Genomic DNA, 17,636 nt, shown 5'->3' on the forward strand with positions numbered 1-17,636 from the left:
AAGTTTAGAGTAGAAAATGAAAAATTTGRAATTAAAATGATGTGATACGAGCTTTGCCTGAAAGTTAGCTGTGGAAATGTGAGCGATGTTTTCATGGTAGAATCTTCTCAAACTCACCCCAAGCCAGTCATTAAACTGACTTAACATTCAATTCTATTAAGTCTGATTCATACTGCTGAAATTTCTGTGGACAAATTAAAAAGAAGAAAGAGAATTTTGGTTGTTCCAAAGCCCCTAGGATTGATGAGGTCCAAATTAGAGTCTGACRCATATTCCCAAAAAATTCTTGATGCTGTCCTGATATTACRACTTCCATAGTAACAAYCTCACTGAATTTTTTGTGTATTTCTGACATTTGAACACACATTTAGGTTTCCTACGTTTCATCATATCTGTGGAATTGCACTGTCTATTCGCTGCTGCCTAATGTCTTTGGAAAACCACAAAGCATGTGTGGTTAGCCAAGGACGTTCCTAAGAGCCTGATCTTCTCTTTTGGCTGCATGTAAGGAAGAAGCTGGCCAGCAATAGAGGGTTACTGCTCATTGGCATGAAGGGAAGACTGGAGGAATTTCTCAATAACAGCTCCTTTGGTAGTGAACAGCAGTTAATTTATTCAAGTATTTAAGATGCCTTATCAACTAGTATTCAAGTTCACAGGTTTAGAGAGSTAATGCTTACAACAGTCCCTCTCTACTGCTGCAACAAGTAAGTCCTCCCGCTACAKCCAAAAGAAAAAATGATTCTCTGACTGATGGAAAGGCTTAGGGAACCTTTCTTCTAACAAATGAAAGATGATATTTTAAATGCAAAGAAGTATGGACTTGCCAAATTCTAATATGAAAAAGTGCTTCTTTTTTCTTTTATTCACTTTTCATCCCTTCTTTGCCCTCAGAAAATATAGTTTCTTTGTATGAATCTAAATTATTTTGATGTCTGATCCAGCCAAAAACAGAGAACCTCAATGCTATCTTATTGCTAAGTGAGGCTAAAAACCATACTGCAAAAATAAAATCAATTCTGTGCAAGTTTGTAACAAAAATTGGACTGATTCATCAATACCAAGATTTAGGACTTCTAGACTGCTAGAGATGTTGCTGAGTTGTATGAACCATTTCATGGCAGTTTTCATTCTAGTCTGATTATCTAAAACCCAGAATCCCAATGTTTGCAAGGATTGAAACAATTTGAAGAACACAGCATGATACTATTATGTTCACTTTGCAGTGGACATCAAAAAAAGAATCATGTTAGGTGACTCATGATGGAGTGAAAAATACCTGTATGAAGTAGGATAGGTGTTAGAATGTTGGGTCCTTCCAGCTCCTGAATTAATCCATTGAACTGATTTATGTAATTTTTATTATTTCAATACATGGTCTCAGAAATGCTTGGGATAASCGTTTTTATCACACAGAAAACATTATAATTCATACAAAAATTCCTTTTTTTTTGGTATTGCATTCCCAGGTAAAATATGCATAAAAATATTCAATTCCATATGGTCAAGCAAGTGTTATGAAATTCTTGTGTCCACATATGAGACACATGACAATATTTCAGCAGTTCTCTCCTTTGAATTTCTTTGTGGTAAAACGTAAGAAAAGCATAAATTTGAGTTAGCTGTACTTCTGTGTTCATAAATGAAACACACTAATAAAGAAACAGCCTCCAACAGCATAAAAAGATAACATTGAACAAGAATTTTAAAAAAATTTTGAATCTTATCGAAGTGCAAAATTTAAGTGTTCAATAATGTGTAATCCTAGAAGTATGAAATGTGAGAGCTGTTGCTGATAATCAGCTGTTCCGTAAAGGTGAAAAGGATATATAGTTATTGCTTATACCAAAAGAATCAGAGAATTTTGGGATGAGGGAGGTTGGAAGAGTGTCATCTGGAGATCTTGTTCAACTGATTACACAAGGCCACCTAGACATGATTAACTGGGATTATGGCCAGGCATATTTTTAGTATTGCCAAGGATAGAGATTCCTCAGCCTCTCAGGGCAACCTGCTCCACTGCTTGGCCACCCTCCCAGGAAGAAGGTGTTTCATGATGTTCAGAGGGAAACTCCTTGTCTCAGATTGTGCCCATTGCCTCTGATCCTGTCACTGAGCATCACTGAAAAGAGCCTGGCTTCATTGTTTTTGCGTCTTCCCTTCAGGTATTTATGCACATTCATGAGATACAACTGAGCCTTCTCTTCACCACGCTCAACAGTCCCACTCTCTCAGCCTTCACTGACATGTGAGTTACTTCAGTCCCTTAATCATCCTTGTGTGGTGCTTTGCTGGACCTTTCCACAGGGGAGCTCAGAACTGGACCCAGCATGCCAGATGTGGCCTCACCAGTGCAAGTAGAGGATAAGGGTTGTCTTTGTCGATCACCTCGTATCACCAAGGATCAMGTTAGCCTGGAGCGTATGCTGGTGCATGAGGTTATTCCTCCCCAGGTAAAGGGCCTTTCATTTTTCTTTGTTGAACTTCATGAGATTCCCATTTGCCCATTTCTTTACACCTTTAAAGGACACAAAAGATTGCCACATAATTCAAACATGCCAAACCAAAGAAACTGCTAAACTGCAAACTAGCTTCTTGAACTGTAGGCCAGAGGTGCCCTTGCAAGCAAGCAGCTGGATGTTTGGAATCAGTGGTGCTTTTGCTTTAGCAAAATCTAATCTGTCTCAAGATCATGTGGTCTCTGCAGCTGTCAGTGTATTGTGGACATCATCACTCATAAAAGACCTTGGTTCTTCTACAGAAACATTAATGACTGTACAACTCAATATGCCACCTTCAGCAATTGAAATAAATAAAAGTKGGTGGGGGACGTTTAATATACAGAAGAAAAATGGTGTTTTCAAGTACAAGTTCARAAACTCTCTGGTCACTTAACATTGACACCTTTTTTCGAAACATAAACATGGAAGAAGTATAATACTCTTATGCAGCAATGTGTTTCCCACTCCAGGAACACAGAAACAATAAGTTTAGGCATCTCTTTTAGATTAGAATTAGGCCTTCCACCCCAAGGAAATAAAATRGAGCATATCTTAAAAATGTAGTGGAATGAGGTACAGTGCCATCTAGTTTCACCTCCTATACTCAAACCAAGATTCACGGTAGTTTTTGATATATAACTGATGACCACTGTGCTCCCCAATACCTATCATAGCTGTACCTGGTCATACCTATACCAACCTTGCTGCTCCCTTCTCTGGATGATCCTCACACCCCCACTTCTTGGAAGAGACTTCTAAGTGGCTGTAGTCTCTCTCTACCTGTTGCTGCGTGCAGGCAGCAAAGGACCACGCTGCCAACAGTGACATCTGCTGTTAGACTCAGTGGCTGGGGCTGCCACTCCAACCATTCCACTCAGCCAGAAAAAAAGTCAAAGCCAAAACAGGAGTGCTTAGCCTGAGGTCTGCTTGGGAAGGRCTCTGTGTGAGCAGGAATACTCTGCACGTCCTGCAGTGGCCTCAAAATAGCACCAATAGTCACACTMGCAGTTCTATCCTGTGAGAGCTGGAAGATTCTGTGATTCCTTAGAGTTCTGGAAGTGTTTGGGCAACACCCGCATATGCAAAATGTGATTGTTGAGGATGGTCCTGTGCAGGGCCAGGAGCTGGAGTTGATGATCCTTGCAAGTCTCTTCCAACCCAGCTTATTCTATGATTATTAGAAACAGCATCTGGAGATTTAGGGGTGGATTGCTGACACCCCTGCAATTGGTGTGCCTTCTACACCATTTTCAGGGAACCAGCTGTTCTCAAGCTATATGTAACATCATTAATCACAGGTGCCAAGATGCTGTTAAACAAAAACAAAGATATGTCCAATTAGATACAGATTTTTTAAAAATTTAGATGTTTTTCATAGATCATGGGCAAGCTAACACAAGCTTTTGTTTTATTTTGGGAAGAGGAGGCAAAGAAATACCCTGAGGGAAGGAAGAAGAAGATAATGAGTTGTTTATGAAAAGTGATTTTCTTGAATCAAGTAAATCCTTAAAGGAAATAATGTTTCAGAAAAAAAAATCTCAAAAATAATATAAAAATGTAAAAAGCACATATATGCACATTTTGTGTCCATAATTTCACATGAAAGARTAATGCTTTTATGCACTTGCCTTTAAGAGTTCTTTTTTGATGTATTAATATAAATGAAGAAAAACTGAAAATAGATAAAATTTTTCCACTGTAGTGAACTTGAAGTGCTGCTCCTGCCCTTTTATCTTGTAAGGCAAGAAAGAAAAAGTAGTGGTACGCTACCTTTTATTGCAGCAGAGTTTAACCTCCCTTCACAGAATTACACATCTGTGGAATATACTTCTCCAGCAGTCTGATTTTAATAATATATGCTAATCCATTAAACTCACTCTGGTGATCTTGCAGCAARCCATGACATTTCCAAATCAAAGAAAAATAACAAAATCCAAACAGACTGCAGAGCTAAAATTCTTTTTCATAACCTTTCACTTATTTACAGAGGTTTCATATGTTTAAATACACAAGACCATCATGACAGAATAATTATGATGTTTTGTCATGTTGTATTTTTGAAACCTGCAGAAAACTAAAAAACAGCAAAAGAAAATAAAACCAAARCCAATCTATGATGGATGAAAGTGTAATGAGCACATCAAAACTTTGTTTTCTCTGCTGCTATACCTGACAGTTGATACTTCAGCAACACCAAGTGAAGTCCTGTTAGTCCAACAATTTCAATTCTTACACTGATCCCATATTCCAAATGGAGTCCAACCTGGGTACAGGGTAACCAGTGTCAGTTCCAGAGTTTCTTCATCAGTTTCTTCAGAGTATCCAGGGTTTCTTAATCTCTGCAAAGCCTTGCTTTTCCTGACCAATGCTGGGATATAATCTACATGGATTGTTACACATGTTTTGTGAAATATGAGATTATCTCGATGTGTAGTTAGTCTTATTCATATTTTTAATGTGTACCTACATAATCAAATTGTTCTGGGACAAGYCACAGGAGCAGACTTCCTTGAAAGCAAACATAGCAAGCAGGAAGAAAACTGCATCGCTAAACTAAGCAACAATAATGGAGTACCAAACCAAATAGAAAGGTTRTCTTCAAATAATTCCATGAAACATAAAGAGTTGAATGTTAGTAAGTGTTGTATTTGTAATTGAAGCAAGTCAAGAAGGGGATTTTTTCATACTCCTTAGGATCTCTTTTAATTTTTATATACCAGAATGAAGCATAACTATAGCATTTCCATCTCAGAATTCTGCACTCTTGTATTTTGTCAAATGTGTTAAAATCTCATCCTGAAAAAGTGGAAATTGGTATTTCTATTTTGCAAGTGTACATAATATGATCAAATAACTTCTTAATCACTTCTTTGGTAAATTTTCACTGTAAAGCCCACTTCCCAGTCACTTAATAATTTTTCATTTCTTTCTTCTGACTCCAATTAAAGGAGCTCTTTTCTCTTTGAAATGTCAGAAATAGAACTAACTTCCTATCAGTAGTCATACTAATGCCAGATATAGAGAAAAGTAGCATCTATCCACCTCTGCTACAGTTTCCATTTTATTTTTGCCATAGACTGGATTAACTCCTTCTGTTACAGCACCTCATTGGTACGAATTTGTGTGCAAGAATTGCTGCTGTGACTGAAGCTGTTCTTCTGAGACAGATTCCCTGGACTAAGGGCACCCTCCTCTACTGATAACCTGCATACTTGTTCCCTAGATAACATGATTGGTTTTTCCTATTGAATCCCTGTTGTTTACTTTTGTCATAATATTCCAAAGCCCAGACCATTCCATTGCCATCTCCCGCTTTTTCACAATTTACTGTCAGATCAGGAATTAATATTTAATGTGCTTTTTGCCCAGCTATGAGACAGAAATATTTCTTGACCATATCTGCTTTTTTCTTACTGCATTATGTCTAATCCTGATTGTTGCTATCCATGAATGAGCCAGTACCACTTGTGATACTAGAATGCAAAAACTAAACTACACAAAGTCAAAATACAGGACTCAAAGTAGACCTGGTTTTCTGAGCTTTGAGGCCATCAGAATTATTCTGAGGAAGCTGACATGCRTTTTAAGGTTTTCCAAGCACAGATTTGTACATACTTTTATTTTACTTGAGTCTATTTTGATTTCATTAATGTAGCATTAAAAATAATTTTCCAAAAGTATTCTTATTCTTTTTCTACAATTTTTAATATAATCCTAACACCATCCACTAATCTTAAAATCCATAAACTTTCTCCAGAAAGGCCCCCTGATTTTCTATGATTTTTAAAAAATAAGGGCTAATAGTTACAGGGATAAAAAACCAAAAATATCATTAAGACCTTACTTTAGCCCTACTTGTCTTGCTTTATGTCATTGACACTTTATTTCACAATGTGTATATTTTTACTAACAGAATTATTTGGACTGTTTATTAGTTACTCTAGAATTGTTTTGTAAAGATATAGTAATTTTTGTTTCATAAAGTAAATTTGCAGTCCAAGAAAACACACTCCAAAAACCCTGGGCTTAGAAAAATTCAGTAATCTTGAGTTTCTTTTGCTGAGGGCCCCTTTAACATTTTGACAAATCTCCTGGACACTTTTTATTTCCCATCTATTCTGAGACAGCCCTTCCTGTCCCCAGCCCTGAACCCTGCATCCTTTCCAGAAAATCTCAGTCATCTTTCCTTCAGCTTGACAAATCGATGCAGGATAAAGGTTTAGCATTCCTTCTCTGACTCCCCATCTGCCTGGAAGAGCTATAGTAAGAGCATAGAAATGGACATAACCGTTCACTGTAGCATATCATATTCTGGACATTTTCTGCCATATGAAGTTGTGATTTATGACTCCAGTTAAAAACCACATATTGCCACCTTCCCCAGGGGTTCTTTGGACCCACCAGTCTGTGGCATTGGAAAGCAGCAGACCCCCTTGTTTTTTTTTTTTTCTCTAGGAGCAGCATCTGGAGCTCTCCTTCCTGCTGAGAGCACTAGGAACAGCGGGAGGTATTTTGTCTCCTGGGTTGGAGAAGCGGGCCCCASCAGCCAGGCTGCATTGCTTCACTGAATGCACCTGGCTGACTGCATCCTTATCCTACCACAATCAGCAGAGCTTTAAGGAGGGACGATTCTGTCACGCTTCTGTCCCAGCAAAACAGACTAATAGGACTTTTCTTACAGCTCAAGGTTTCTGATTTTCTACAGCCACAGGCAGATATTGTAGCGGGGATTAAGCATATCATGATCTACTTTCAAACCACTAGCCCAGGCACTTGAGAACTACTGATCACTATCTGATAATTTTGAAATAATAGTAATAATAATAATAACAATAATAACAACAATAACAATAATAATACTTTTGAAGGCTCTAAAAGCAATTTTATRTCTAAAATGTATGTAGAAAGGGGATGACCCAGAACCAATTATGCTAATATAGTAATTATTATACTCTATAAATCAGCTTCTTCTTATTATTATACCCAAATTTATATTATTACATCCAGAGGGGAAGCAAGTGTCACAAGTGGGTCACCAAAAGGTTTCTCCTGGAAGGATCAAACTGTTCAGAGCTAGAGATCTACATTGTTTCAGGAGGCTTGAGGCACTTTCAGAATTCAGTCTTTCTAACTGCCTATGTAGAAAAGTTTCAAATCTGTTTGCATGTTCAGGTTTTCATGATGCAGATAATAGATCACATAGGTACAGGTACAGTACAGCAAGAAGAGCTTGGAAGAGCTGAGCCTTGTAAATCAGCAGAAGCCTGGAAACTTAGCAAAATACAATTATAAGTGATATAGCAAAAATAATGGTAAGTGTATGTATATGTAATTTGACAATACATTAGGTTTTGCTATTCTCTGCTAAGAATGATACCTTTAATCTCTTGCTGCATCCAAACATTTATTTGACAAACATAAGCACGATTTTTTTCATAAATATTACAAAGACTATGCATCAGATAAAAATATTGTTGCCATGGGACAAAACTTTGTCTAATATATGCAGAAGTTACAGTAGCATCCAGGAGTTCATATTTTGCAGCTATTTACATTAGGGAAAACCTGTATTAACAGTCAGCATTTTTTTTCCTCAGCATAGTGCTTTCAAAACATTTGCTAATTAAAACCTTTATATCTTTTAGACAGTAAAAGTGCTTTTCCCAACCTGGAATAGCTATGTAACTTACTTTATTAGTGTTTTGGTAATAAAGTCAGATAAACCTTTGATTTAATAATTAGCATTTATAGAGTGCTTTCTGCCTTCAAAGCACTTTGCAAACATTAACTAATTAATTCTTGCAACTAACTCCCCTGTAATTTGGGGAAGCATGTTTATTCACAGACATTTGCCTATGGTCTGAGGAAGAAAGTATTGTCGCAGACATGTTAGGAAATAGAGACTTAAGACATATAAATTAAGATACTCACTTAAGTCCACAAAGATGGAAATGTCRGAGTAGGAAGTGATATTAAMTTGTTGTTGTGATTTAATCTGGCAGSCAGCTGAGCACCACACAGCTGTTTGTTCACTGCCCCCCTGCCACTGAAATGGGGAAGAAAACTGGGGGGGAAAAAAAGTTAAATTCATGGRTTAAGATAAAGATAATTTAATAGAACACAAAATAAAGGAATAATTGATGATGATGATGATGAYGACGATGATGATAGAAGGAGGATAATAGAAGGAATATACAAAACAAGTGGTKCACAATGTAATTGCTCATCACCCACTGACAGATGCCCAGACATTTCCCAAGCAGTGATCCCTGGCCAGCTTCCCTCTAGTTTATACACTGAGCACTCTTCCAACTCACATACTGGTCCTTCTAGGCTTGAGGTTGGTTTTCCTCCTGTCCTCTCCATGTTCATGCAAATAAAACTACAGGATGACCTGTGGTGTGTAGTCACTATCTTCTTGTGTGGAGTCCTTAAGGGTACTGAATAGTGTTGAGCAGTCCTTGGTTGGCCTGGGCCAGTCCCCAGCATCTTGCATTGATTTGTGTTTCTCTGGAATGGTCTTGGTGATGGCACAATTGTTCCAAATATTGTATTTTTATTAATTTATGTTAATTTTTCAGTATTCTCCACTTGTTCAGAAATGAAGTTCTAAAATATCRGAGGTTCACACTGTCCTAGGTACTTGCTGATGCTATCCCCATACCCTACTATTTGTAACTATCCAGCCTTGGGGTAGATCTCTCAGTGGTATTCTTAAATAGGTGTTGAAACATGACCTGAAACATATTTAGAAGTAGGAGACATATCAACAGGAACATGCTGGTTTGAACATCCTAAGGCTATAAAAAATTTTCAACAGCTGTTTTAACTAGCCTAGAGAAGGGGAAGGTGAAGGAGAAAGGGAATGTGAAGGAGAAAGGGAATGTGGAGGAGCGGGAGAAACTGCCCTCATTTTTGTTCCCCATAGATTGACTCTCTGAGTTGAAAAGGTAAAGAGTGTAATTATTAATAATTAATAGTTTGAGATGTCTTCCAAAGTACTGAGATGACAGTAATGCTGAGTACAAATACCAGATTAGTTTCATGGCCAGTAATTTTATCCTATCATAAGCCAGCGTTACAAAGTACAACAAAATTATACCCTTAATCCAGGCCCCAGAGGTGATAAACAGCACAACAGGAAACATACACAGAAAATAAAGTGTTACATAACACAACCCTGAGAACAAGCGCATCAGCTCTGAGAGGAGATAAGTCAACATTGTGACCAGCAGCTATTAAAAAGTTTTGTAAATGCTTATAACAAATTTGTTTTAACACACTTTGGTCTGCTGTTATTTCAACCCTTTGTGTCCTATGTTGCGTGGGGTGTCATGGTTTAACAAAACAGGCAAGCAAATACCACACAGACACTTCTCATCAGCCTCCTGCCACAGAGCAGGGAGAGAGAACTGGAGGGAGGAAAAAAGTTACAAGAAGAAGAAGAAGAACAACATCAATATTATTATTATTAGGCAAGTAAGCTCTCTTGATTCATAGACTTTAGGAAATTTCCTGAAATTAAGATACTCTTTTTACAGAAAATAAAAGCCATTAATAAAATTAAAAAAATTARTGGCTTGTTTTCAGTGATATTTAGAATTCCATCATACACAGGTCATGTTCTTTTGTAATTTTTTTTTTTGTTTTTGCTAAATGCTTGGAATTAAAATTAGTTTGACAGATTTTGTAAGTGTATTACTGTTTGGATGATTAAATCATAAGCCAGAAATTGATTTCTCTTCAACAAACATTTTAAAAAATCCAAGAAACTTCAGGACATTTTTAATAGCTCAACCACATTTTCATATATCATGCGTCTTTTTTGAGCAAGAAAACCAGAGTGAAACAGCAACAGAGCTAGCAACATTAGCAAYTGCTAATGCACACTTCATCATTACATTCAGATAAACAGAAAAATTAAATAATGTAGGAGGTTTGTAAAGATTAGAGAATTAGGGGGCTAAGAACCCCTTGGTGATCAGCTATTTGTTAAGTATTGAAGAGTAACTTCTTGTGATTCTGTTTCTGTAAGCTGAGCCTGTCAGGTGGAGACTACTAGGAAACAGAGCAGTGCTGTGTTTTGTAATTGGTGTGCCAAGCACTATTTCTCTCTGGAAATGAACAGATTTTTTTTTAATTTGCTATTTTATTGTATTTATAATTAGCCGTCTGGAAAAAAAAAAGTTCTCTTTTAGCATCTGCAGTGATGCATTGATTCTTTCATTACAGCAAATACACATGACCCCCGGTGTTCAACTGTAAACAATAATAGTTACTGGCTTCATTAGGAAGCTAGCAGATGGCTTATAAGTTCTCATGGTAGCATTTATCCATTTGAGGCTTGCAGTGTGCAAATGTTTGTCTTTTAAACAGGATAAAACAATGTAAAAGGGACTCTGTGCTTTGTTTTTATTAGTAGCAATTCATTTGTTTTGCAGATTTGAATCAGTGTGTGAGTGCATTCTCAATATTTCCTGGCTGCAGGTAAAATTCTCTCAGGTCCTTACCTCTGCCTCTGTGCCATTTTCTGTACCAGAAGAAATGAGGTTAAATACCACTTCCAGAGCTTTGATAGAGCTGTAGTTTTCTTAGCAGGACTTGTGTTGCAAACACAACCTCATTTCCATACCCTTTCCCTTTCTCCTTTCCCTTCCCCATCTCTTTCCCAAGTGGTGCCTTCTTTTATCAGGTTTTACCCTGCACAGACTGGGGAATATGACCATAGCAATCATTAGCTCCCTTTTATTCTGAAATATTTACGTGGCCAAATTTTTATGCACAGTTTTGGAATACCTGATGAATAACAGCTCATTCACTTTCATCATCAGTCTGGTGCCTGGAGTGTGATGAACTTCAGGGTGCTTCCCAAATAGGCTGCAAGCAGTTGCAGTGATTGTCAAACATAACTACCGCATTTATTATCTCGATAGCCAGAGCTAGCTGAAGCCCAGTTAATATTCAATACAATTTGGTAGAGCAGAATAGCACTTTTAAAGCAGAGCAGTGTGGGAGCCTTTGATGGCTTCTCATACTGCAAATACAGCTTAGACTTTCATTACTCTATTCACATACTCAATTTTGTTGGTAGCTGGAATTAAACTACATTATCAAGAAGTAGAAGCAGGGGTCTTACATTAAATATGGTGTTAAATACCTTCAGTTCCCTTTGAAAGAACAGTGCAAACTCCCTCTAAGAGGGAGTTACAACTGTGTTACAATTGCATCTGCATATGGAGAAGCCAGTAATTACTTCATAGTTTGTATTTATTCAGTATTGGCTGCTCATGGTTTCTTCACATAACCATCTGACTGTTAGTTTTTACAGTATGAAGGTAGAAATCAGCCATTTGTTTCAGAAAGGACCATCAGAAAATTAGAAACTTTTTGTAGAAAAAATCTTATTTTGAGGGTTTAAATGAACCTGACTGCTTGAGTCTCATGTTTCTTTTTTGTACAGTAAGAGCATCAGTATCAAGTAGGGAAATTTGAGTAAGCAATGGTCTAGTGAATCTTTAGGGTTTCATATTGTATTTTCATGTTTTATATTCAGTTTTAAAATTTAAAACTACTTTTGTTTGGAGGGACATCTGTATATCCTGGAAGAGTTATTGGAATTTTGCTTTCAGAGCATGTATTTTCACTTTTCATCCTCTTCTGTTTTATTAAAAATAGTATTTGCATAAAGAACTTCCTTTCTTCTAAGCACATCTGCTCTTGCTTCTATCTCACCTGAAAATCTAACCCTTCGCATGTGATATCTTCAATCAAGAATCAGCAGCAGGAGCTGATGAGCTTTGAAGAAATAAAGATCCTATTTTCATGCAAATGTACTAGTAATTAAAATCCATGGGAGAAAAGAAAAAGGCAACTCAATATGCAGTACCTTCAAATTTAGTTTGAAGAATAATAGTTTTAAACTTTTCTATAAGAACACCCAGATTCTTTAAGTGGTTTCCTTTTGAGAGCAGTAATAATTGTCATTCAGATTAATGGGTTAGTTTTTTCTTATCAAAAGACACCTTTAAAGTAAGTTTAGGGGTAATAGTAAGAAGTTTTAAAGGTTGTTTTTTTCTTCTCTGTGGTTTGAAAGAAAGTTAGTTAAGTTCATAAGTAAACTGAACTTCCATTCACACCTGTGGGTGTAGTATGGTTGTACTTAAACAGGCAGCCTAAGGCCTGCTACAAGCCCAACACAACTTACACCACAGAAAATRTGTTGAACTGAATCTTCAGCATTTACTATTGTGTCATTAACCATCTCACTTCTCTGAATGGAGCAGTTTATTGAAAAACAAAGACTCTGTTTTTTTCAAATTTTACYATTCCTTTCAATCACTTCAAATCTTACAAAATTAAGAAAGAGAAGGTCCTTTGTGGTAGTAATGCATTCCATAATTCTATGCCTTTAAAATCACTGCAGGAGTCCAGAGAGACCTAACTTACACCTCAGAGAGACTTAACTTGGGCTGCTTCTTTTTTCTAAAATTTGCGATCTTGAGCATTCTCTATTCTCATGACACATGAGCACAATTCCCAATAAAATAAACCAAAACCATCACTTAAACATTGAACCTAGTTCCATTCATCTTCARAACTCTAAGGCTGCAAAGTTTGAATGCATAGACAACCTCTGCCATTTTATCTTGTACTATTTAAATTCCTTACTCTGTATATAGAAGTAGTCACAGCTCCGGGTGATAAGTGCATCTTTCCTGATTAGAAATAWGTTTACTTCTGATGGGTTGGGAAAGGCTGGGCATTATAAATACATATAAAAAATTAAAAGCATAATTTAGATGCCATAAAATAAAGAAGTGAGGTATCAATGATTTATTGATTACTGCTTACATTTGGATGAGGATGTTGGGATACAGGAGCAATAAATAATGTAAGACCACCATATAGATCATAACTGATGACCATTTACTTATAAATGAGCTACCAGCAAATACAATTAATATATTAATTCTTTTCAATATAATAATATAAAACAAGGAACTCACAGTAAGTTTTTCTTTTAATAGTACTGTGGTGAGATTGCTTCAATTTCTGCTTCTACCCTCATTTCATTTTCATAGCTTCATGCACTACATGCCTATTAAGTACATTATTGTATTTCTTCCAGCTCATTAGAAAGACTTATAGAAAATTTCTGGAYGTCTTGGAAGCAAAGAAGTAAAAGAAACAAATGGAAAATGGTCCAGAACAGGATCCCAAGAAACTATTGTCAAATGCATTGGCCCTATTTGTATTCATCATTGTACTCTCCACAGTAGAAATACCACTGGTGCCASTTGTGCAAACTGCAGATTGCTCTATTTTGCATATTCTATCTAAAATGGTTATTAGTATTACAAAATGAGCATTCACAAGTTAGAAGCTGACAACATTATGAAAAGAAGCGTTAGGAGATTGCTTTAAGGAGGAATAGTAGGGATAATTTGCATCTTAATGTGTGGATACAAAATCTAAAATCTAYTAAAGGTGGATATCTGAAAATCTTTGAGGAAAAATTCTTTATAAAAATATTAGATATGAAGTGAAAATCTAAGATTCATCAGAGCATTTGACAGCACCTTTATATTACCATCATCCAGTAAAATGGTGACAATGTCTAAGAGGTGTTAAGAATTAGGCAAGAACAGCCACAGTCTAATTCAAGAGAATCATAAAAGAAAACCACGAGCTTTGTCCATACTGACTTAGATAGGTTTAATAGCATAGAGGATCTAAAAAAGCCCAACACAGAACGGGTCAGCATGGCAGATTAGTTCATTCCCTTGCTGTGAGAAGGATTCAGATGGGACAAGGAGAATGTTTATTTTCTTCTCAGTACCTTGATCTTCAGCAAAAAAAAGTCTGCCAGGACGGATCACCCACAATCACTGTTTTCAATCCAATATTCTCCATAGGCATCTGACATCAGTAGCAAGATATTGCTCTGCATAGTGAAGGTTAGAATTCACTTGAAAAAAAAAGACCTATTCTATTGTATTAATTTTCTTATGCTGCACTTAGTATATTGTTATTTGAATTCTTCCTAATAATGAGGTATGGTATCATTTAACTTCTGCCCCAAAAATACCGGGCAAACATGTATACATTGTTTTGTGTCATTGAGGAAGGGTCTGCTTTATAGTTTAGCTGGTCTTGCAGATGTAGTAGAAGGTAGTGACCACATGTGATTGTCTTTCTGCAAGAATTGATTCTATTTTTATTTCTTCCCTCTATCTCAGTCCCTCCAGAATTTTGTCTGTCATGCAAGTAGAGGTCATTCTGATAGAGGCTGGCAGAGAAGCAGCTCTTTCAAGCCATAACCTCATATTCTTCATCCTMTAGATTTCAGTTAGCTTGACCTGAGGTTTCAAAATGCTGAGATCTCAGATCTTCAGGTTTTAAATCAATGAAAAAGCAGGATGAAGAGTGCAGAATGAGTTTTATGAGTCCAGAATTTACTTTGATTTTCAGAAGGAGAGCATCTGGAGAGGTGCAGGTTTCACTCTGTTTTACTGTAATCTAGGTAACTGGAGTCAGAATAAAAAAGCAAGATCATTCTCTAATGCAATTCAACGAAGAGAACTGCCTGACAGCAAGCATTAGGCCCAGATGCAAAGATGTAAGGATCCATAAACCATCCATGCTCATGGACTGAGTGGCCATAAAGTGGCCACACTTACTGCTTCTTATTTCCAAACTTAGAGCCCCTGCGAGCTCTTCAAGTAGCATCACTTATTTCTTTGCTTCAGCTTTAGTCAAGTGTTTATYTGGGAGCTATTATTGTCAAAAAAATAAGCTATCTTGATTCTAACAAGTATGGTTATATGTGAAGTGTAATTTACACTTGCTCTTGCCTTATCTTTACACAATCAATCACAGAATTGTTTGGGTTGGAAGGGACTTCTGGAGATCATCTCCTCTGAACCCCTCCTGCCAAGGCAGGGTCACCTAGACGAGGTTATACAGGAACACATTGAGTTGGCTTGAATGTCTCCAGAGAAGGAGACTCCACAACCTCCCTGAACAGTCTGTTCCAGTGCTCTGCTGCACTCAATGTAATGAAGTTCTTCATGCTGAAGTGGAACTTCTGTGTTTTAGTTTATGATCATCTTTTCCAACTCATACTTCCCCTGCATTTGGAAACTGAAAAGGCAGGTGGGAGACAAAACCTCCATGTGACTTACATAAACCGAAGATTTGGTGGCAATAGCACTACTTCCAGTCACACTTCCTGAGTGAACATCTTCAGGGGGAGGGGAGAATTCACACTGAAAACAGAGGAACATATATACCAGTGATGAGTTTAGCATATACTAGTTGGAGAGTATTGCAACAAAGAACCTCACTTAGCAACTAATATATACATTTTTGAAATATTAAATATCTCTTTATTACTGGAAATATCACAGCAGTCCTCCAACAAGTGCCCTCCCTCTATTCCTCTTTCTGATTTTTTTTTTTTTTACAATAACTGCAAGATTCTCAAAGAGAGAGTAAAATTAATTTTGAAATTCTGTCAGTCACTAATGTGTCTACCAGAATAATTACCAGTTCACTGCATAGACAAACAAGTAAACTGATGGAAAGGAGTGTWAATCTTTGCCTTCCTGAAACAGATTCAAACTAATATTGTAGTTTTCAATTCTTGCTGTGCTCCTTTGTACTATGGAGTCTGGATTTAGCATTCTCCATCTTCTGCACATCATTTTAGCTGCTGCCAGATATTGAATGATTTATTATATTTTACATTTGCACCAAATAGTTTGAACAGAATTTAATATAATAATTAATCTAATTACCTGGTGTTGTAAACTTTGTATTGAGCACCACTAGGTCTTTGACATGCTTAATACAGCCAATAATTTCGAGTACAATCTGTATTATTTTTTAGCATTCTTACTTTTGACATACTTTCTTTTATACATTTAAAACTTTTACTTTTATGGCATATACATATCCACCTTTTTATTCTCCGCTGAATTTGAGCTTTATTTTCCTTGTTTCTGTTCATGATCAGCTATTACCTGTATTCCTCACACATCAAATTGCACACTTTGAAGCTCTGTCAGTTGTCCAGTTCTTTAGTATGACAGAGGCGTGGATCTAATGCTAAGCTCTCTGCATTTGTCAACTTCCTTTCACATTTATGGTCATTCCATGATTTTGTAAGCAAACCAGTTTGTGGTCCAGCTGAGAATTACTTTCTTACATTCTGACCCTATCCATTAATAATGTTTTGGGTACTGGATTAAAAGCTTCATTGGAATTTAAGTGGATAATATATACTTCTTTACTTTTGTCTGCTGTTATTGTAATTTTCCCAAAGAAATAAAGCTAGCTCGTTATGCATGATTTCCATTTTGGTAATCCTCACATTGAAATATTAAATATTCTATTTGCATGGAAGATCTGGGCAGTTTACCAGAATAGAAATGTTCCTTTTGTATTTTTAGATACCTGTCACAGTGCCATAAGCAATATTTAACATTTTACAGACAGTACATAAAGCAATGTGTTTGGTACTGTACGCAATGCAAAAATAYGTTTTCACATAACAGAAGAGAACTACAGCCTAATACAGAACAAAGTAGGTTCCATCAAGAAATACTTAAAAATGTCCTGAAACATATATTTTATGCACAAAAATCTGCCAGTCAAGTTTTTATATCAGTTACAGTTTCAAAGAGTACCCTGGGGTGTGACTCTGTTGCAGTGTGAAGACAACAAAAGAAATATGAGTCTGCAAAAAATGTCACAAGCACATGAAATCTAAAAAGTGCCCATTAAATTTGATGGAAGAATTACTGTTCCAACCTATTAGGATGTTGTATATTTAAAAATGGAGTTCCTTTAAAAAGTCTTACCACTGAAACCCCAATGAATTATACAATGATTCATGGTGAAAAGAAGTCTGATTTGAGACTTTTGCCATATGCTTTTTTTTACTTCACTGAAAATTTTGTGGACATGTTAAAGGTAATGTATACTTTTGTTAGCAACAGAGTTTTTTCCTTGCATACTTTGTATTTCTTTTCTTTGTGATTTATTCGTGGATACAGATTATAAATAATGACAAAAATAAAGAGGAAAATGTAAGCATCTTCTCTGTTTCCTTTCTGAAATCAGAAGAACAAA

The 17,636-nt window shown here is 36.4% G+C and overlaps 1 protein-coding gene across 1 annotated transcript in view; it reads left to right on the forward strand.

Moving 5' to 3' along the window:
• Positions 1–2,311: 2,311 nt before the first annotated feature.
• The window catches only part of DCTD (dCMP deaminase), a 49,321-nt gene continuing 33,996 nt past the window's right edge, over positions 2,312–17,636 (forward strand). The window contains exon 1 of the mRNA XM_057377894.1: positions 2,312–2,453. Within this exon, the coding sequence (XP_057233877.1) occupies positions 2,434–2,453 (20 nt within the window). The 5' untranslated portion in view covers positions 2,312–2,433. The remainder of the gene's footprint in view (positions 2,454–17,636) is intronic.

The sequence above is a fragment of the Malurus melanocephalus genome, unplaced genomic scaffold, assembly GCF_030028575.1.
Source record: "Malurus melanocephalus ecotype Western Australia unplaced genomic scaffold, MMel_1.1 scaffold_330, whole genome shotgun sequence".
In the NCBI taxonomy this organism is placed as follows: Eukaryota; Metazoa; Chordata; class Aves; order Passeriformes; family Maluridae; genus Malurus; species Malurus melanocephalus.